Source organism: Lepus europaeus, chromosome 2, assembly GCF_033115175.1.
Source record: "Lepus europaeus isolate LE1 chromosome 2, mLepTim1.pri, whole genome shotgun sequence".
Classification (NCBI taxonomy): Eukaryota; Metazoa; Chordata; class Mammalia; order Lagomorpha; family Leporidae; genus Lepus; species Lepus europaeus.
Genome location: NC_084828.1, coordinates 82064609 through 82081200, shown reverse-complemented (window position 1 = coordinate 82081200; position 16592 = coordinate 82064609). Strand labels below are relative to the sequence as shown.

The 16592-nt window shown below is 46.5% G+C and overlaps 1 protein-coding gene across 1 annotated transcript in view; it reads left to right on the top strand.

Moving 5' to 3' along the window:
- LMLN (leishmanolysin like peptidase) overlaps window positions 1-15936 on the top strand; it is an 88779-nt gene extending 72843 nt beyond the window's left edge. The window contains exons 16-17 of the mRNA XM_062209251.1: window positions 4694-4904; window positions 12271-15936. Coding sequence (XP_062065235.1) covers window positions 4694-4904; window positions 12271-12371 — 312 coding nt within the window. The 3' untranslated portion in view covers window positions 12372-15936. The remainder of the gene's footprint in view (window positions 1-4693; window positions 4905-12270) is intronic.
- Window positions 15937-16592: the final 656 nt, after the last annotated feature.

Genomic DNA, 16592 nt, shown 5'->3' with positions numbered 1-16592 from the left:
GGTCATAGATGGCACCTGGAAGGGGACAAGGCAGCTCTCTGGGGTCTTCAAAACAATACTAATCCCATTCCTAATTACCTCCCAAACTACCCTCAGGCCTAACCTGCTAACACTATTGCACTGAAGATTGGGTTTCAGCATTTGGTTTTTGAGGGGGCACAAGTATTCAGGCCATAGCAAGACCCCATTTGAGTTTTACCAGCTGTCCCAATAATGTCATTTTAGCAAGAGCTTGTCACGTCTCTGGTCTCCTTTTTCTAGGAGAGTTCCTTGACTTTCTCAACCTCGACACAGACTACAGGCCAGTCCTTTGCTAGGACGTCCCTCGGTTTCGATCATCTGATGTTTTCTCATGAGTAATGCAGTTTGGGCAGGAAGATCACGGGAACGATGCTTGTTTCCTTCTGGCACTCTTTTGTGCCTTCGCTGATGACATTTAACTTGTTCGTGTCTGCCAGTTTCTCGTGTTATTACCCTTCTTTTCTTTCTTTATTTGTTGGAGAGATAGACTTCCCATTTGCTGGTTTGTTCCCCAAATGCTCACAACGGCTGGGGCTAGGCCAGGCTGAAGTCAGGATCCAGGAACTCAACCCAGGTCTCCCACATGAGTAACAGAGACCAGCTACTTGAACCATTACCTGCTGCCTCCAGGGTGCACATTAGCAGGAAGCCGGACTGGGAACAGGGCCAGGGCTCAAACCCAGGCTCTCCAACGCAGACACCCCAGAGTGGCATCTTAACCACTGTGCCCAATGCCAGCCCTGTAACTACTGGTATTTTTTTTTTAAGAATTATTTTATTTATTTGAAAGACAGAGTTACAGAGAGAGGTAGAGCAGAGAGAGAGAGAGAGGTCTTCCATTCCACTGGTTCACTCCCCAAATGACTGCAACAGCCAGAGCTGAGCTGATCCAAAGCCAGGAGCCAGGAGCTTCTTCCAGGTCTCCCACATGGGTGCAGAGGCCCAAGGATTTGGGCTATCTTCTACTGCTTTCCCAGGCCATAGCAGAGAGCTGGATGGGAAGAGGAGCAGCCGGGACTCGAACCGGTGCCCATATGGGATGCTGGTGCTACAGGCTGGGGCTTTAACACACTGTGCCATTGCGTCAGCCCCTTGTTTTGTTTTGTTTTGTTTTTTTAAAGATTTATTTATTTATTTGAAAGTCAGAGTTACACAGAGAGAAGAGAGGCAGAGAGAGAGAGGTCTTTCATCCAATGGTTCACTCCCCAATTGGCCACAACAGCCAAACTGCACCAATCCAAGCCAGGAGCTTCTTCCGGGTCTCCCATGTGGGTGCAGGGGCCCAAGGACTTGGGCCATCTTCTACTGCTTTCCCAGGCCATAGCAGAGAGCTGGATCGGAAGTTGAGCGGCCGGGCCTCAAACCGGCGGCAATAGGGGACGCTGGCACTGAAGGCGTTGGCTTTACCCGCTGTGCCACAGTGCCAGCCCTATTGTTTTGTTTTGTTTTAAAGGTTTATTAATTTGAAAGGCGGAGTTACAGAGAGGCAGAGGCAGAGAGAGAAAGAGATCTTCCATCTGCTGGTTCACTCCCCTAATGGTTGCAGTGGCCGGAGCTGTGCCAATCCAAAGCCAGAAGCCAGAAGCTTCTTCCAGGTCTCCCACGTGGGTGCAGGGGCCCAGCGATTTGGGCCATCTCCCACTGCTTTCCCAGGCCACATCCAGGGAGCTGGATCAGAAGTGGAGCAGCCAGGACTTGAACCAGCACCCATATGGATGCCAGCACTGCAGGTGGCTTCTTTACAAGTTACGCAACAGCTACTGGTTTTAAAGTGCCTTTATCTCTAAATAGTTCTTGTACTAAAATGCGTACTGCAGGTGGCATATTCTACCATCCTTCAGTAGTTTGCTGGATGTCGCTTTCTTTCTGAAAAGCATTTCTATTAGAATTCTAAAGGCATTTCCCTTTGTATTCTAGCCAATGTCATTCGATTTTTTATCATATGTAATATTTTTTCTTTCCTTTTAGAAGTTGATGGGTTTTTTAACTTTTCATACATCCCTCTAGAACACTAAAATTTAATGGCTTGAATCTGTTTTTGGTGATCTTTAACCACCTATTCATATTCAGGAACTGACTGGAAGGCTTTGGAAGTTCTGAGCATGTGTATAGGGCCAGTTTCCCGTGGTCTTTGCTGCAAACCTCTTTCTTTACCTTTGATATTTAGACCTTCAGGGGTTTTCCTTGTAGACTGATCAGGATTATCTGAGGAAACTTAAAACATCCTGCCTGGGGTTTGTATTCATAACTCTCAATTCTAGGAACTAAGTTGGTTTTGAATGCTAAAGAGCCTTGATATTTAGTATGTAGGGGCTGGCTGTGGTGAGTGGGTTAAGCCTGCAGCTGCAGCTCTGGAATCCCCTATGGATGCCGGTTCATGTCTCAGCTGTTTCACTTTCGATGCAACTCCCTGCTAATGTGCCTGGGAAAGCAGCAAAGGATGGTGCAAGTCTTTGGGCCCCTGCACCCATATGGGAGACCCAACTTCTGGCTTCGCCCTGGCTCAGCCATGGCCTTTGCAACCATTTGGGGGAGTGAACTTGCAGACAAAAGATCTCTTTCTCTCTCTCTCTCACTCTGCCTTTCAAATAAATAAATAAAACCTTTATAGAAAATATTTGGTATGTAAACTTTCACTTAGAGTCCTTATTTTCAGAATGGCTCCCAGCCTTCACCTGTACTTGCTTTCCCCCAAAGCAGAAATCCTCTGGTTTTCTCTTTCCCAAAATAAGTCTCTTATGTGGTAGATTAGGAAGAAACAGTGGCCCCGCTGCTCCTGGTGTTGGAAGGAAGCCTGGGGTCTGTCTCTTAAAGGGACTTCAGTCTTTCTAGCTGAACTACTCTCATGTTCTGGGTTTCTGGCACCAGCAATTCCTGAGCCTTCCTTTTGTTCTGCAGTGTTGATCCGACTGCTTCTTGGCTTTCCCTCCCATGGATTTTGATTCCACTGTCTTTTTTTTTTTTTTTTTTTTTTTAAGATTTATTTACTTATGGCCAGCGCACAGCTCAATAGGCTAATCCTCCGCCTGCGGCGCCGGCACACCGGGTTCTAGTCCCGGTTGGGACACCAGATTCTGTCCGGGTTGCCCCTCTACCAGTCCAGCTCTCTGCTGTGGCCCTGGAGTGCAGTGGAGGATGGCCCAAGTGCTTGGGCCCTGCACCCGCATGGGAGACCAGGAGAGGCACCTGGCTCCTGCCTTCAGATCAGCGCGGTGCACCGGCCGCAGAGCGCCAGCCGCGGTGGCCATTGAGGGGTGAACCAACGGCAAAGGAAGACCTTTCTCTCTGTCTCTCTCTCTCTCGCTGTCCACTCTGCCTGTCAAAAAAAAAAAAAAGATTTATTTATTTAGTATTTGAAAGTCAGAGTTACACAGAGAGAGGAGAGGCAGAGAGAGAGAGAGAGAGAGAGAGAGAGAGAGAGAGAGAGAGAGAGGTCTTCCATCCAACGGTTCACTCCCCAGATGGCCACAATGGCTGGAGCTGTGCCGATCCGAAGCCAAGAGCCAGGAACTTCTTCCAGGTCTCCTACAAAGGTGCAGGAGCCCAAGGACTTGGGCCATCTTATACTGCTTTCCCGGGCCATAGCAGAGAGCTGGACAGGAAGTGGAGCAGCCGGGTCGAACCAGTGCCCATATGGGATGCTGGCGCTCCAGGCCGGGGTGTTAACCCACTGCGCCACAGTCTTGAGTCTGTTCAGTCTGCTACTACTTGTGCATCTGCCCTTAATTCCCAGAACTCCTCAATGACAAGTCTTCTCCAAGGGAGTTTTCTTCTTAACCTATCCACACTTTCATATAATTCTCATCTCTAAGCCTTGTGCAACCTGTAACCCAATCTGTAGCATCTGCCTTACCATGATCCAAATATTAGTCACATCTTCAGAATAAAAATCTTCCACTTCTTCCATCTTCCACTGCTTTCCCAGGAACATTAGCAAGCAGCTGGATCCAAAGTAGAGTAGTCAGGGCTTGAGCCGGCGCCTGTATGGGATGCTGGCACTGCAGACAGCAGCTTTACCCACTACACCACAGTGCCAGCCCCACACAGTAATTTTTTAAAGATTTATTTATTTATTTGAAAGTTAGAGAAAAAAAAGTTGTTTTTTTTTTTTTTTTTTTTTTTTTTTTTTTGCACTGATTCACTCTCCAAATGGCTAAAACAGCCAGGGTGAGGCCAGGCCAGGCCAGGCCGAAGTCAGGAGCCTAGAATCCCATCTGGGTCTCACACATGAGTGGCAACATCCCAAGTACATGGATCATCATCATCTGCTATTTTCCCAAGCATGCTAGCAGGGAGCTGGGTCAGAAATGGAGCCTCCAGGACTCCAGCTGGCCCTTAAATATGGGGGCATTGCAAGAGATAACTTAACTCACTGCACCACAGTGTCGCCCCCTAATCAAAATTTGACTTAACAACATTTAATGACTTATGGAGAAAGTGCATGGTTGATGGTTGTTCAACAGAGACTTAAGTTGAAGTTTATAAGGATACTGGAAGCTACAAAAATGTTATTCATAATTTGGCTTCATGGTCTATGAATTCAAATTGTATTTAAAGCTGTTTCTTATGTTTTTCAGTCCTCTAGTATATTCCTGCAGTTGAAGTATAAATCTCAGAGTCTCATATTCCTGATACTGACCTGGACTTCTCCCCTCTCCCCCCGCATTTGAAGGTTTCTTGTTCTCCTCAAGGTCTGAAGGTTTGGGTCCAAGATACTTCATATTTGTGTAGTCGGGCCAGACAGGTGCTCCCTGTCAGTATTCAGATGAATGGCTGGATTCACAATGGAAACCTGCTGTGCCCATCCTGCTGGGACTTCTGTGAGCTCTGTCCTCCGGAAACAGATCCTCCAGCTGCTAACCTGACCCGGGCTCTCCCACTGGGTGAGTGCTCTTGCTCTCTGTGGTTGGTGTAAAGGGAGAAACCCAAAGAGGGAAGCTCTTCTTACAAGACCTTGAAAGTTCCCTTTAAGAGAACTCTAAAACAAGGTGAACTTCTCTGCTGCTTGCAGGTCCGTGGGAAACCCTCCTTCCCACCACTGTTAGGAATCTACAGTAGAGAAAACCCTCCTTCCCACCACTGTTAGGAATCTACAGTAGGTAAATGTGACATTTCCATTCAGTATGAGCAAGGGTGAAGAATCTTGCTGTGTAAAGAACCAGTGACTTACACAAAATTATTCATTGATAGTCACAAAAGGTGAATGTGTCATCCATTGATTTTTGTTTTTTTGAAGATCTATTTTATTTATTTGAAAAGCAGTTACAGAGAGAGAAAAGGAGGGATAGAGAGAAAGGTCTTCCATCTGCTGGTTCACTCCCCAAATGGCCAGGGCTGGGCCAGGCCGAAGCCAGGAGCCAGGAGCTTTTTCCAGGTCTCCCACGTGGGTGCAAGGGCCCCAAGCACTTGAGCCACTTATTTTGGTTATATCATAACTAGATGAAACAAAAGTGAGGGGAAAACATCAGAGAAAATACTCAAAGAGAATGACAGGGGCCATCACTGTGGTGCACTGGATTAAACAATAGATTGCCACACCAGCATCCCATAACAGAGCAACAGTTCCAGTTCTCATATGCTCTGCTTCCCATCCAGCTCCTTGCTAATGTGCCTGGGAAAGCAGTAGAAGATGGCCCAAGTGCTTGGACTCCTATCACCTATGTAGGAGACCTGGATAGAGTTCCAGGCTCCTAATTTCGGCCTGGCCCAGCCTCAGCCATTGCAGCCAGTTGAGGAGTGAACCAGTGGATGGAAGATCACTTTCTCTTCTATCCAATACTCTCTCTCTGACTTGACCTTTCAGGTAAATAAAATAAACCTTAAAAGGGAGGGCAGAGCAGAATGACACCCACACAAAGAAAAGGAAGACACAAAGAGACACATATACACACACTAAGACAAGATGGAAGAACACAGGCTGGCAAAGGTGGCATTCGCTGAGGAGTGATCCAGTTTGAGTATCCCTAATCCAAAATGCCTGGGACCAGAAGTGTTTCAGATTGTGATTTTTTTTTTTTTAGATTTTGGAATATTTGCATTTACATAATGAGATATCTTATTTGAATCGAATCCAGATCTAGGCATTAAATTCAATTATGTTTCATGCCCTAAACACATTTCCTGAAGGCTTTTTTTTTTAAAAAATGATTTATTTTTATTTATTTGAATTGCAGAGTTACAGAGAGAGAGAGAGAGAGAGAGAGAGAGATCTCTTCTATCAGCTGGTTTACTCCTCAAATGTCTGCAATGGCTGGAGCTGAGCCAATCCAAAGCCAGGAGCCAGGAGCTTCCTCTGGATCTCCCATATAGTTGCAGGGGCCCAAGCATTTGGGCCATCTTTTGTGCTTTCCTAGGCACATTAGTAGGGAGCTAGATTGGAAGTGGAGCAGCCGTAGTCCCGAACTGGCACCCATATGGGATGCTGGTGCTGCACATGGCAACTTAACCTGCTACACCACAGTGCTAGCCCCCAGATTTCACATTTTTTGATTAGGAATGTTCAACCTTCTTCCTCATTCTGTGAGACTCCCAAGAGTAGAATTGGGACCAACAATAAGCTATGGGAAGACAGATTGGGATGGACTGGACAGCGTTGAGAAGAGAGCCTTCTCCATTACTGCTGGTGCTCACATTGAGGCTGATGACTCACTGCTAAGAGTTAAAAAAGCAGAATTCACGAATTCTCAACTAAAGCTTTAATTTAAGTGACCTCGATTCTGTGGTGGTCTGGCATTTTGGAATATAAACAATAAAAGTCTTATGCAGTGTTTTATTTTCTCAGCTGGAAGTACTTGTCCTTTACCTGTCCTGGTGGTCTGGTTGAAAATAGAGGGTGACATCTACAAGTCAGTTCAGCACCTCTAAGATTAACTTCTTTTCTTTCCCAAACCCCGGGGGCTGCAGACAAGAGTGAGTTTGGGGAGATTTGTACTTGTGTTGGGGGTCCACAGTTCACAGAAGAGCTCACACTTCCTGCTGCTTGTGGCTTCTATTCATGAAAGCAAAAGGATGCGAAACAAAATCAGCAAAGGGAGAAGGTGCATGGCTGCAGTGCAGAAGAAACCACTTCCCAGACAGCAGCTCGGCAAGCAGAACGTTATAAGGAGAGCAGCCTCGGGCCAGCTGGGTTAGCTCTCTTCTGCTTAGTACTCCAGTGAACTAGCTTTTTTCTGTAGTTAAGATAGTATGACACAATGAGTCATTTGAAAAAAGAGAAAATCTTTGGTGTTTTGATGTGGTTTGTAGTATTAAATATACTCGGTTAACTTTTGCTTTTCATGTGGAGCTGGTGAGATGACTTAATTTTGTTGTTAAGAGCTGATGGTCCATAAATAGATGACTCTAATGGAGTTCTCCATTCAGACCTAATCCAGACTTAACTGTAAGAAACCATCACCATCTCATTGGTCAAGGAGATGAGCATGGAAAGCAGGCATTTGACCTAGACGCCAGGACACCTGTGAACCTCACTGGGTTCAATTCTGGGCTCCTGCTCCTGACTCCAGCTTCCCTCTAATGCAGATCCTAGGAGGCAGTGGTGATGGCTCAGGTTATTAGGTTTCTACCATCCATGTGGGATACCTGGATTGACTTCCCAGGTTCTTATTTTGGCTCCCAACCAGGGCTGTTGGATGAATTTTGGGGAGTGAACCCATGGAAGGGAGTGTTCACACTCTCTCTTTCTCACTCTGTCTTCCTCTGCCTCCCTTCCTCTTTCTCTCTCCCTTCTCCCTCCCTCTCCCTCCCTTTGCTTCTTTACTTCTCAAGTAAATGAAAAATAGGTAAAATTAAAAAAGAGATAGGAGGCCAGCGCCGTGGCTCACTAGGCTAATCCTCCGCCTTGCGGTGCCGGCACACCGGGTTCTAGTACCGGTTGGGGCACCGATCCTGTCCCGGCTGTCCCTCTTCCAGGCCAGCTCTCTGCTGTGGCCAGGGAGTGCAGTGGAGGATGGCCCAAGTGCTTGGGCCCTGCACCCCATGGGAGACCAGGAGAAGCACCTGGCTCCTGCCATCGGATCAGCGTGGTGCGCCGGCCGCAGCGCGCTACCGCGGCGGCCATTGGAGGGTGAACCAACGGCAAAAGGAAGACCTTTCTGTCTGTCTCTCTCTCACTGTCCACTCTGCCTGTCAAAAAAAAAAAAAAAGAGAGAGAGAGAGAGATAGGCATAGACTCAAACCATGAGCAGTTAGGGTTGAGATAAAGGAAGATTACCCCTAGCCGGTCCAGGACTAAGATTTTAGGAGTACAAGAGAAGAATGTGTATGACTGAGTAGAAAGCCTGGCCAGGCAGAAGGGCTGTGAGTTGAGGCAGACCGCGTCCCTGGAGTGTGACAGTCATGTGACTCTGTTGAAAGGAAGCTGGGCAGTGGAGATTGCAAACCACTCAGTCTCCTCTGGCGTCTATACCCTACTTCTTACCCTGTTCCCACTGTAGCTTCACCCTTCTGAGAATGATGCTGTGATGTGTATGTAGTTACCTGAGGAACAGGATGTGCGTTACAGGATGCTGTGATGTTTCAGTTACACGAGGAAGCAATGCTGAAGAGAGCATTTTAACCTCCAAATCCCTAACACAACTTTGAAAAATGTGCAAAATGTTACAAGAAGAGATACCCTTCAGTGCTGTATTTTTTAACTTTAATAGGCACCCCTGTTGAAATGCTAAAATATCCTCATCTCCCATATTTGTTAGTATGCATGACTAGATCATGCACAGAGGTATGTCCCTGTGTACCAGGGGCTTCGGCAAACTTTATATATGTTATTTCTTTCTTTCTTTTTTTTGTTTTTTTTTTTTAGTTTGCCCGGCAGAGTTATAAACAGTGAGAGAGACAGAAAGAAAGGTCTTCCTTCCATTGGTTCACTCCCCAAATGGCTGCTAAGGCTGGCGCTGCACCGATCCGAAGCCAGGAGCCAGGTGCTTCTTCCTGGTCTCCCATGCGGGTGCAGGGGCCCAAGCACTTGGGCCATCCTCCACTGCTTTCCCGGGCCACAGCAGAGAGCCCATATGGGATGCCGGCGCCACAGGCAGAGGTTTAACCAAGTGAGCCATGGCGCCAGCCCATATATGCTATTTCTTTTAGATAAATTGTTTCATCATCTTTTTTTAATGTTATTTGTTTGAAAAGCAGACAGCGATCTCCTGTTTGCTAGTTCATTCCCCAAATGCCTGCAATAGCCAGGCTGGGCCAGACCAAAGCTGAAGCTGGAAGCCAGGAACTCCATCTGGGTCTCCCACATGGGTGCCAGTGACCCAGCCACCTCAGCTGGAGTCAGAAGCCAACCCGAGACTCAAACCCTGAAATGGCATGTGGATATTCCAAGTGGCCACTTAACCACTAAGCCAAATGCCTTCCCCTGATGTTTTGAGATATATATATATATATATGCAAAGTGGAATGATTAAGCAAGCTATTAACAAACCCATCACTAGGGCAGGTGCTCTGGCATAGTAGGTTGAGCCTCTGCCTGCAGTGCCGGCATCCCATATGGGTTCCAGTTTGTGTCACAGCTGCTCTTCTTCCAATCCACCTCTCTGCTATGGCCTGGGAAGGCAGAAGAAGATGGCCCAAGTCCTTGGGCCCCTGCACCTACATGGAAGACCCAGAAGAAGCTCCAGGCTCCTGGCTTCAGATCAGCCCAGCTCTGGCCATTGCAGCCATTTGGGGCATGTACCAGCAGATGGAAGGCCTTTCTCTCTGTCTCTCCCTCTTTCTATCTGTAGCTCTGCATCTCAAACAAATAAATAAATATTTTAAAAAGAAGTAAGTCACTTACCTATCCCAATTTACAGTGAAATTTTGACATAAAATATTCATTATTGTTGACAGCAGTCACCCTGGCTGTGCAATGCATCTCAGAGTAGTTCTCTTTTTATCTAAAACTTTATATCCTTTAGTCAACAACTCCCTGTTCCCCCCTGCCCTACCCCAACCTCTGGTAACCAGCTTTCTACTCTACTTACAAGAGTTCATGGGGCCCCCCTCCCCCTACTTTATTTGCAAGATACACAGAAAAACAGAGATCGTCCATCTGCTGGTTCATTCCCCAAATGCCCACACAGCCAGGGCTGGGCCACACCAAAGCCAGGAGCCCAGAATTCAATCTGTGTCTGCCAGTGGGTGACAGGTGTCCAAGTCCTTGAGCCACCACCTGCTGCCTCCCGGTGTGTACTTTAGCAGGAAGCCGGGTCAGAATCAGAGCCAGCACGGAACCAGGCATTCTGATAAGGAATGCAGTGTCCCAAGTAGCTCTCAGCTGCCACCCCAAACACCCACAGCAGGAGTTCAAGTTTTTTGGATTTTGCCCATGAGAAGTGAGATCATGATGTATTTGTCCTTTTGTGCCTGGCTTATTTCACTGTTATTTCCTGTTGAGGCAGGAGTTATCAGTTTACACATGAGAGAAGTTGTAAAGAAATGAAGTAATACAGCCACAAACGCAACTAGGAAATGATTTGTTCAGACCTTGCCCCAGGTGTCATCGTGTCCAGTTCATTTTGAAGCACTCGCTTTGAATCTTTTCTTTTTCCAGAGCATTGTCACAGAAAGTACAGTGTTTTTGAAGGACAAACTATGTTCCAGAGCTGCCCTTCATGTCTCAGTAGCTTGCTACGTCCCAGTGGGAATAGTGGAGAAACAGCAGCTGGTCTCCTGCCTGCTTCCTCTGTGCCAGACTGGGAATCAGGACAGGAAGGGTGTGCCTGCATCGGTGGGGACTCCCACGCACATTCTTTACTCAGCCAAGCCCACCACCCTGGTGCTTCAGGCCAGAACTTGTCCAGAAGAACTTTCTGCAGTGTGAAATGTTCTGTATTTTGCCTTCACCGGTACAATCATTGGTAGCCATGTGTGTGGCTGTTGAGCTTGTGAAATACATGCAGTGTGACTGAGAAACTAAATTTTAACTTTTTTCTTAATTTAAGAAGAGTAAATAGCTAGTGGCTACCATATGGGACGTTGTGCCAGCTCTCCATCAGAGGTTCTCAAACAGTAGCATGCACTGGAATCATGTTTAAACACAGATTACTGGGCTGCACTAGCAGCATTTCTGATAGAAAAGATCTTGTACAGGCCCGAGAGTATACATTTCTAACAGGTCCCCTTGTAATGCTGATGTTGTTGGTGCAGAAACCACACACTGAGAAGTAAGACTGTCTGCTGGTGGGCCATGTTTAGGGTTTGTATTCATTTGTAACAAAGACAAGTGGACTGCACTGGGGAAGAATAGATTCCTCGGGAATTACCTGCATTACACAGTGATATGATTTTTAAAATATTGTTCCATATGGCCTGTGGTGCTCAAAGGCTAGGCTCCAGTGCCTTGACATTATCATTTCATCCATTTTGTAGCTGTAGCATTGTGAGAATTGTTTTAGAAAATGTGACTCATGGCTAAATTTAAATACAACCCTAATGCCCAAAGACTGTAGGATCTTCTGCATTTCCAGATGAGGCCCATGGTGATAGCAGTGGATGGGTAGATATTTACAAAGAAGGGGCCATATGTCTGATTTGTTTGGGAGAGCCTGTTATCCTGGTGTAACTATTAATAGTGCTCTCTTGTATTCTCAAAATGCATTATTTTGGGGTAGTGAATTATATGGTCATACTACTTAGGAGGGACAAGGAAGAACGAAAGTTGTTCATCCCATCATACAATAACCAAGATATTTATTTATTTGAAAGGCAGCGTTACAGAGAGGCAGAGGCAGAGAGAGGTCCTCCATCTGCTGGTTCACTTCCTAGATGTCTACAACAGCCAGAGCTGAGCCGATCCGGAGCCAGGAGCCAGGAGCTTCTTCTGGGTCTCCCACGTGGGTGCAGGGAACCAAGGATTTAGCCCATCCTCTACTGCATTCCCAGGCCATAGCAAAGAGCTAGATCAGAAGTAGAGTAGTGCCCGTATGGGATGCTGGCACTGCAGGCGGCGGCTTGACCTGCTACGCCACAGCACTGGTCCCCCCAAGATATTATTTTATTTTCCTGTGTATCATCTATAGCTTTGCAGGAGACTATCCCGAGACACTTCTCTTAACCTTGACACAATAGATACACCTTTTCTTCCTCCATATATGTTTTGTTCCTGCTCTATAAAGTTTTGCATGTTTGCATTTCAGTAAGTGACATTTGATTCGCTACTCTTGTTTACTTTTTAATACTCATCTGTAGTCATTTGCCAACATTTAGTTGGTATGATTTATTAAAAAGAATGTCTATGGAAAGTCAGTTTTTTGTCTCCACTTCTAGATCTCTGTTCGCGTTCCTCCAGCCTGGTGGTCACCCTCTGGCTTCTGCTCGCCAATCTGTTTCCTCTGCTAGCTGGATTTCTGCTGTGTGTGTGGCACTAGGAGCAGAGTGAATTCTCAAGGTCGTTCTCTATGTCCTGTTCCTGTGGAACAAAGCACAAGATCTGCGTGCGTGCCAGCCTGTGCAGAGCCAGAAGTGGCGTTGCTGACCTCGACTTGGAGGTGTTGACCCCGTGGGAGCTGGAGGCAGAGCTTCACGGCAGCCACTTCTCCGCAGCAGCCCGGCGCCCTGGAGCTCAGGGAAGGAGAAGGTTCCCAGCCACAGGTCTGGACTTTTCAGGATGCTTCATCTTCCTGAAATTCCCCTTCCAAAGTGGGATGGTTGGTGGGACTTTCAGAGTGATCACATACCTCAGCATTTCCACTTAAGTAAAACAATGGGAAGGTTCATCACCAACACTGCAGCAGCTGAAACAGCAGCTGACCAGTGTGAGGTTCCAAGTTGTGGATCCTGTCCTCAGAAGTGTGAACTGCCCTTCGATTTATGGAAACGAATTGGATTGGGATTTCTACGTCACTGTATACACCAATTTTAAATGTAATGGCTGTACACGGTACACGTAAGTCATTGGCCTTTTAGTGTTGGAAGTGTTGTAAGTGATGTTTTGCTAAATCTCATGATTTACCGTGCTTGCCTTTTTTGCTGAGCGGCAGGTCCGCTGCTGAACTCCTGTCAGTGCTGCTGTTGGCCCTGTGCTCAGCCACCTTCAAGGCTCAGCCTCCGTTGCATTCTCCATGAGTTTCCTCATGACTTGGAAAACAGTGAAAGCAGAGCGAGTATATGTGTTAAAGACATGCAAGCAGGAGAAAACATAACTATTGTGTTTTTTATATAATAGTTAGGGCAGCTGTAATCCCACAAAAACAGAACTATTCTTGTTTGACCAATGATGATACAGAGAAAATTCTGGTATGGACAGGTATGCAGTTAGTTTCAAGTGAGCTAAGAAAGTGTTATGAAAGAATTTTTAATATCTCGAAGTTATTTTATGTAAAAGAAGATAGATATAAGTCAAAACAGCATGGTCTGAGTTAACTATTAGCAGATACAGCTTTGAGGTAGGCTTCTCCTTAGGGCCCACTTCACACAGCATGCAAGCTTCGCAGGCCCACAGAAGTTGGAAGGTCGTCTTTGCTTTAAATGTCCTTTACCTCCTGTGTTTGACACTCCTCGCTGCCACACGGGTTCTCTGAATCAGGTCTACTCTGTGGTCAGAGCTTAGCAGCTCTATCTAGTAAAGTCTGTTTGAAGTTCTTTTTTAAACTTTGAGAGACGGAAAGACAAATGAAGCTGTCATCCCATGATGCAGGCATCCCAACCAGTGCCCTAACTGCCAGGCCAAACACCTACCCTTTGAACTCTTTTAACGATACGTGAAGCCCCAGTTTTCTCTCTTAAGCTGGTGAAGTCCTGTGGCAGTCAAAGAACAATGCTTAGACAAGCTTCTGCTCCCCCCGCCGCCTCCTGTCTTCCGTTCAGCATGGAGCGACGGAATCCTGCACCTGAGAAATGGCGTTAACTGAACAAAGCAGCACAATCACGAAGCAGTAGTTCCGCCTGGCCCTTTGGCAGGGGAGCCAAACAGCAGCCCAACATAAAGGAAGGTCACTTTAAAAATGCAGAAGGTTCACACACGTACTTGCACGCAGCTTTAAATGGCAGGGATCCCATCCTGCGAAGCCGGGCGTCTCAGACACAGCTTTAGCTCCAGAGAAGCTGATCGGAGCGGTCTGCAGGCTGGTAGCGCTCAGTTCTGCTTATGTCGCACATCCTTGAAATTGTGCAAGGTCAGAGACAAGTGAGGGGTGTATTTTTAAAGGAACTTTAACCATCTAGACTTATGTACTTACTACGGTTGTGAACCATCCTACCAAGTTATACAAAGAGTTTCACCAAAAATACAGTGGATTAATAATATATTTGAGATTCCCAGCGATAGGTTCAACTATATTTTGACTGTTGTGCAGTATTGCCATTTAGATAATATTGTTTCTGAGCATGGTGCTTTTTATACTTGAAATCTATTTTTGCTTTATTTTTATTGATATATTTGCACTAATGACTTTCTGGAGAAAATATTCTAGATGACCTTTTTTGTATATGTATTTATTAAGCTTGGAACTCGGTAGCCCAGTATTTTGTCTGCACAAACATGAAACTTGATGAAGTGTGACGTCAGGAAACCCTGAGTTCCTGAGGGACCCCCCCCCCCCCGCCCAGCGAGCTCGCGCTGACTCTGCATGGTGTGCTCAGGACGACCGAGAAGGACACTGGATTTTAAGAGGCACGTTTGTAGTCACATGAAATATGACAGTGGAGCAAAGACTTAAAATCTGAGATCGCAGGGCAGAATGGTAGAACTCAGCTGCAAACTGCAGAATTTTCAACGACTGAAACGTTGGTATCCCGTGACAGGTTAAGCCGCTTTATGTTAGCAAAGACAAACGCAGTTCCCTGTGGAAGCGAGAGAGAGCAGGCTGCAGCGGAGATGGGGCAGGGCCGGAGAACGGGCGCTGCTGCACTGGGACCAGCGACTGGAGTCCCGTCCTGACTTAGCAAGCGCCAAGTGCATATGAAAACTGACTACCTCGATTTTCCGTTCAGAGTTAGGTTCATTTTGCTCCTTTCAAGATCCCAATTGTCAAAAATATCAAATGAGGTTTTCTCAGGTTTTCAAGAACGGAACTTAGAGAAGGAAGTAAAAGCCATGTCAGTAGCCTTGTGCTGACAGCTTTAAAGAAACTGGCAAGCAGTTGGGTCGTCCTAATCGAGATCCCACTGATAATCTCCTGGAAACATCCTATGTTTAAGAAATAACCTCAAATCAGTACCCTTGACATTTCCCTGTAGGACACTTGTTTTTGTTAAGATCAGATAGACATTCTAGAAATGTGATAAATTATGCCTAAAATTAGTCTTCAGCTTAGATTGGCTTAGAATTTATTGATATTTGAAGTTGAACACAATTTTATGAGGTATAAATAGTTTTAGGAAGATACATACGTAAGGACACCAGAGCATTCCAAGAAATGTTAGCAGTCCTCCCTTCAGTGATGGGAGACTTGGCGATCGAGGCCCTCTGTGAAATGACAGGCTGGCCTCTCAGAATCCTTCCAGCTCGGCATCCTGTGGCGAGTCCTCGTGCCGGGCTGCCCCGCACTGCTGGCTCTGAGCCGCCTCCCGGAGTGTGCCGGCGTGCGTGTTGTGTTCGCTGCAGTGTCTTGTGCACTGTGCCTGCCAGCGTCCATGTCCTGGGGCCCTGCATGAACAGAGAGCCCGGGACCGCTCAATGGTCCCAGCAGGTGGAGAGGGGCCTGGTCACCATTTCACAGTGGGCACAGCCATTCCTGCCTTGACCTGCAGCCCAGGAGGAATAACGTGTTTTTGAAAGTCTGTGCTGTCATTCTAAAAAAAAAAAAACTGGCTTGAAAGGAAGATTGTTTTTGTTTTTGTTTTGTACTTTGTGTCAGGGTTGGGGAAGGAGTGGTGGATTGTTTTCTTTTATGTTTACATTTTTAATAAGTAAAGTAGAAGATTTAAGAATCTTTATTTATGATATTGAACTTCAAGTGTAATATATTCCTTAGAAAAACACAGTTTTAATAAAAGAGGAAACTGATTTGCATGTTGTCTTTACTTGATGCCATCAACTTTTTTAAAACATGAGGAACACACGCAGGTGTGTGCTGTATTTGGAGAAGATCAGGTGTTTATTATAAAATAGTTTTTACTTAAATGTGATGTGAATAAAATTGTCCTACTTTAAACATGGAGTTGGGGGGCCAGCACTGTGGCATAGCCACTAAAGCCTCTCCTACAGCGCCAGCATCCCTTATGGGCACCGGTTCAAGTGCCAGCGATACTGCTGGGGCCAGCGTCTGCCCGATGCCTTGTGCTGCTGCACTGTCCTTTCAGGTGGACCAGTGTCACTCTCAGGAGGGCCCTAATCTGTGTGTCAGATGCTCCCGTTTAGGAAATGCTCACAGATGTTGAGCACTCGAGGTCCTGGACCCAAACTCGGTGAGCCCTCAGTCTTGCCCGGGCGGGGGGGGGGGGGGGAAGCAGGATTAGCCCCCACTTTCCTGGACTGGGGAAAGCCCATTTCCCTACATTCTTGGATTCTAGTCCCCGATTGTGTGATGAGAATTGTAAAGGAATTCTGCGGTGTCTTTGTGAACCACCCCTAGTTGGAAACATTGGTGTATTTTCTGTCAGTCCAGTCATGAGCGTGGATGCGATAGGCTGTGATCCCCAAATGCTGT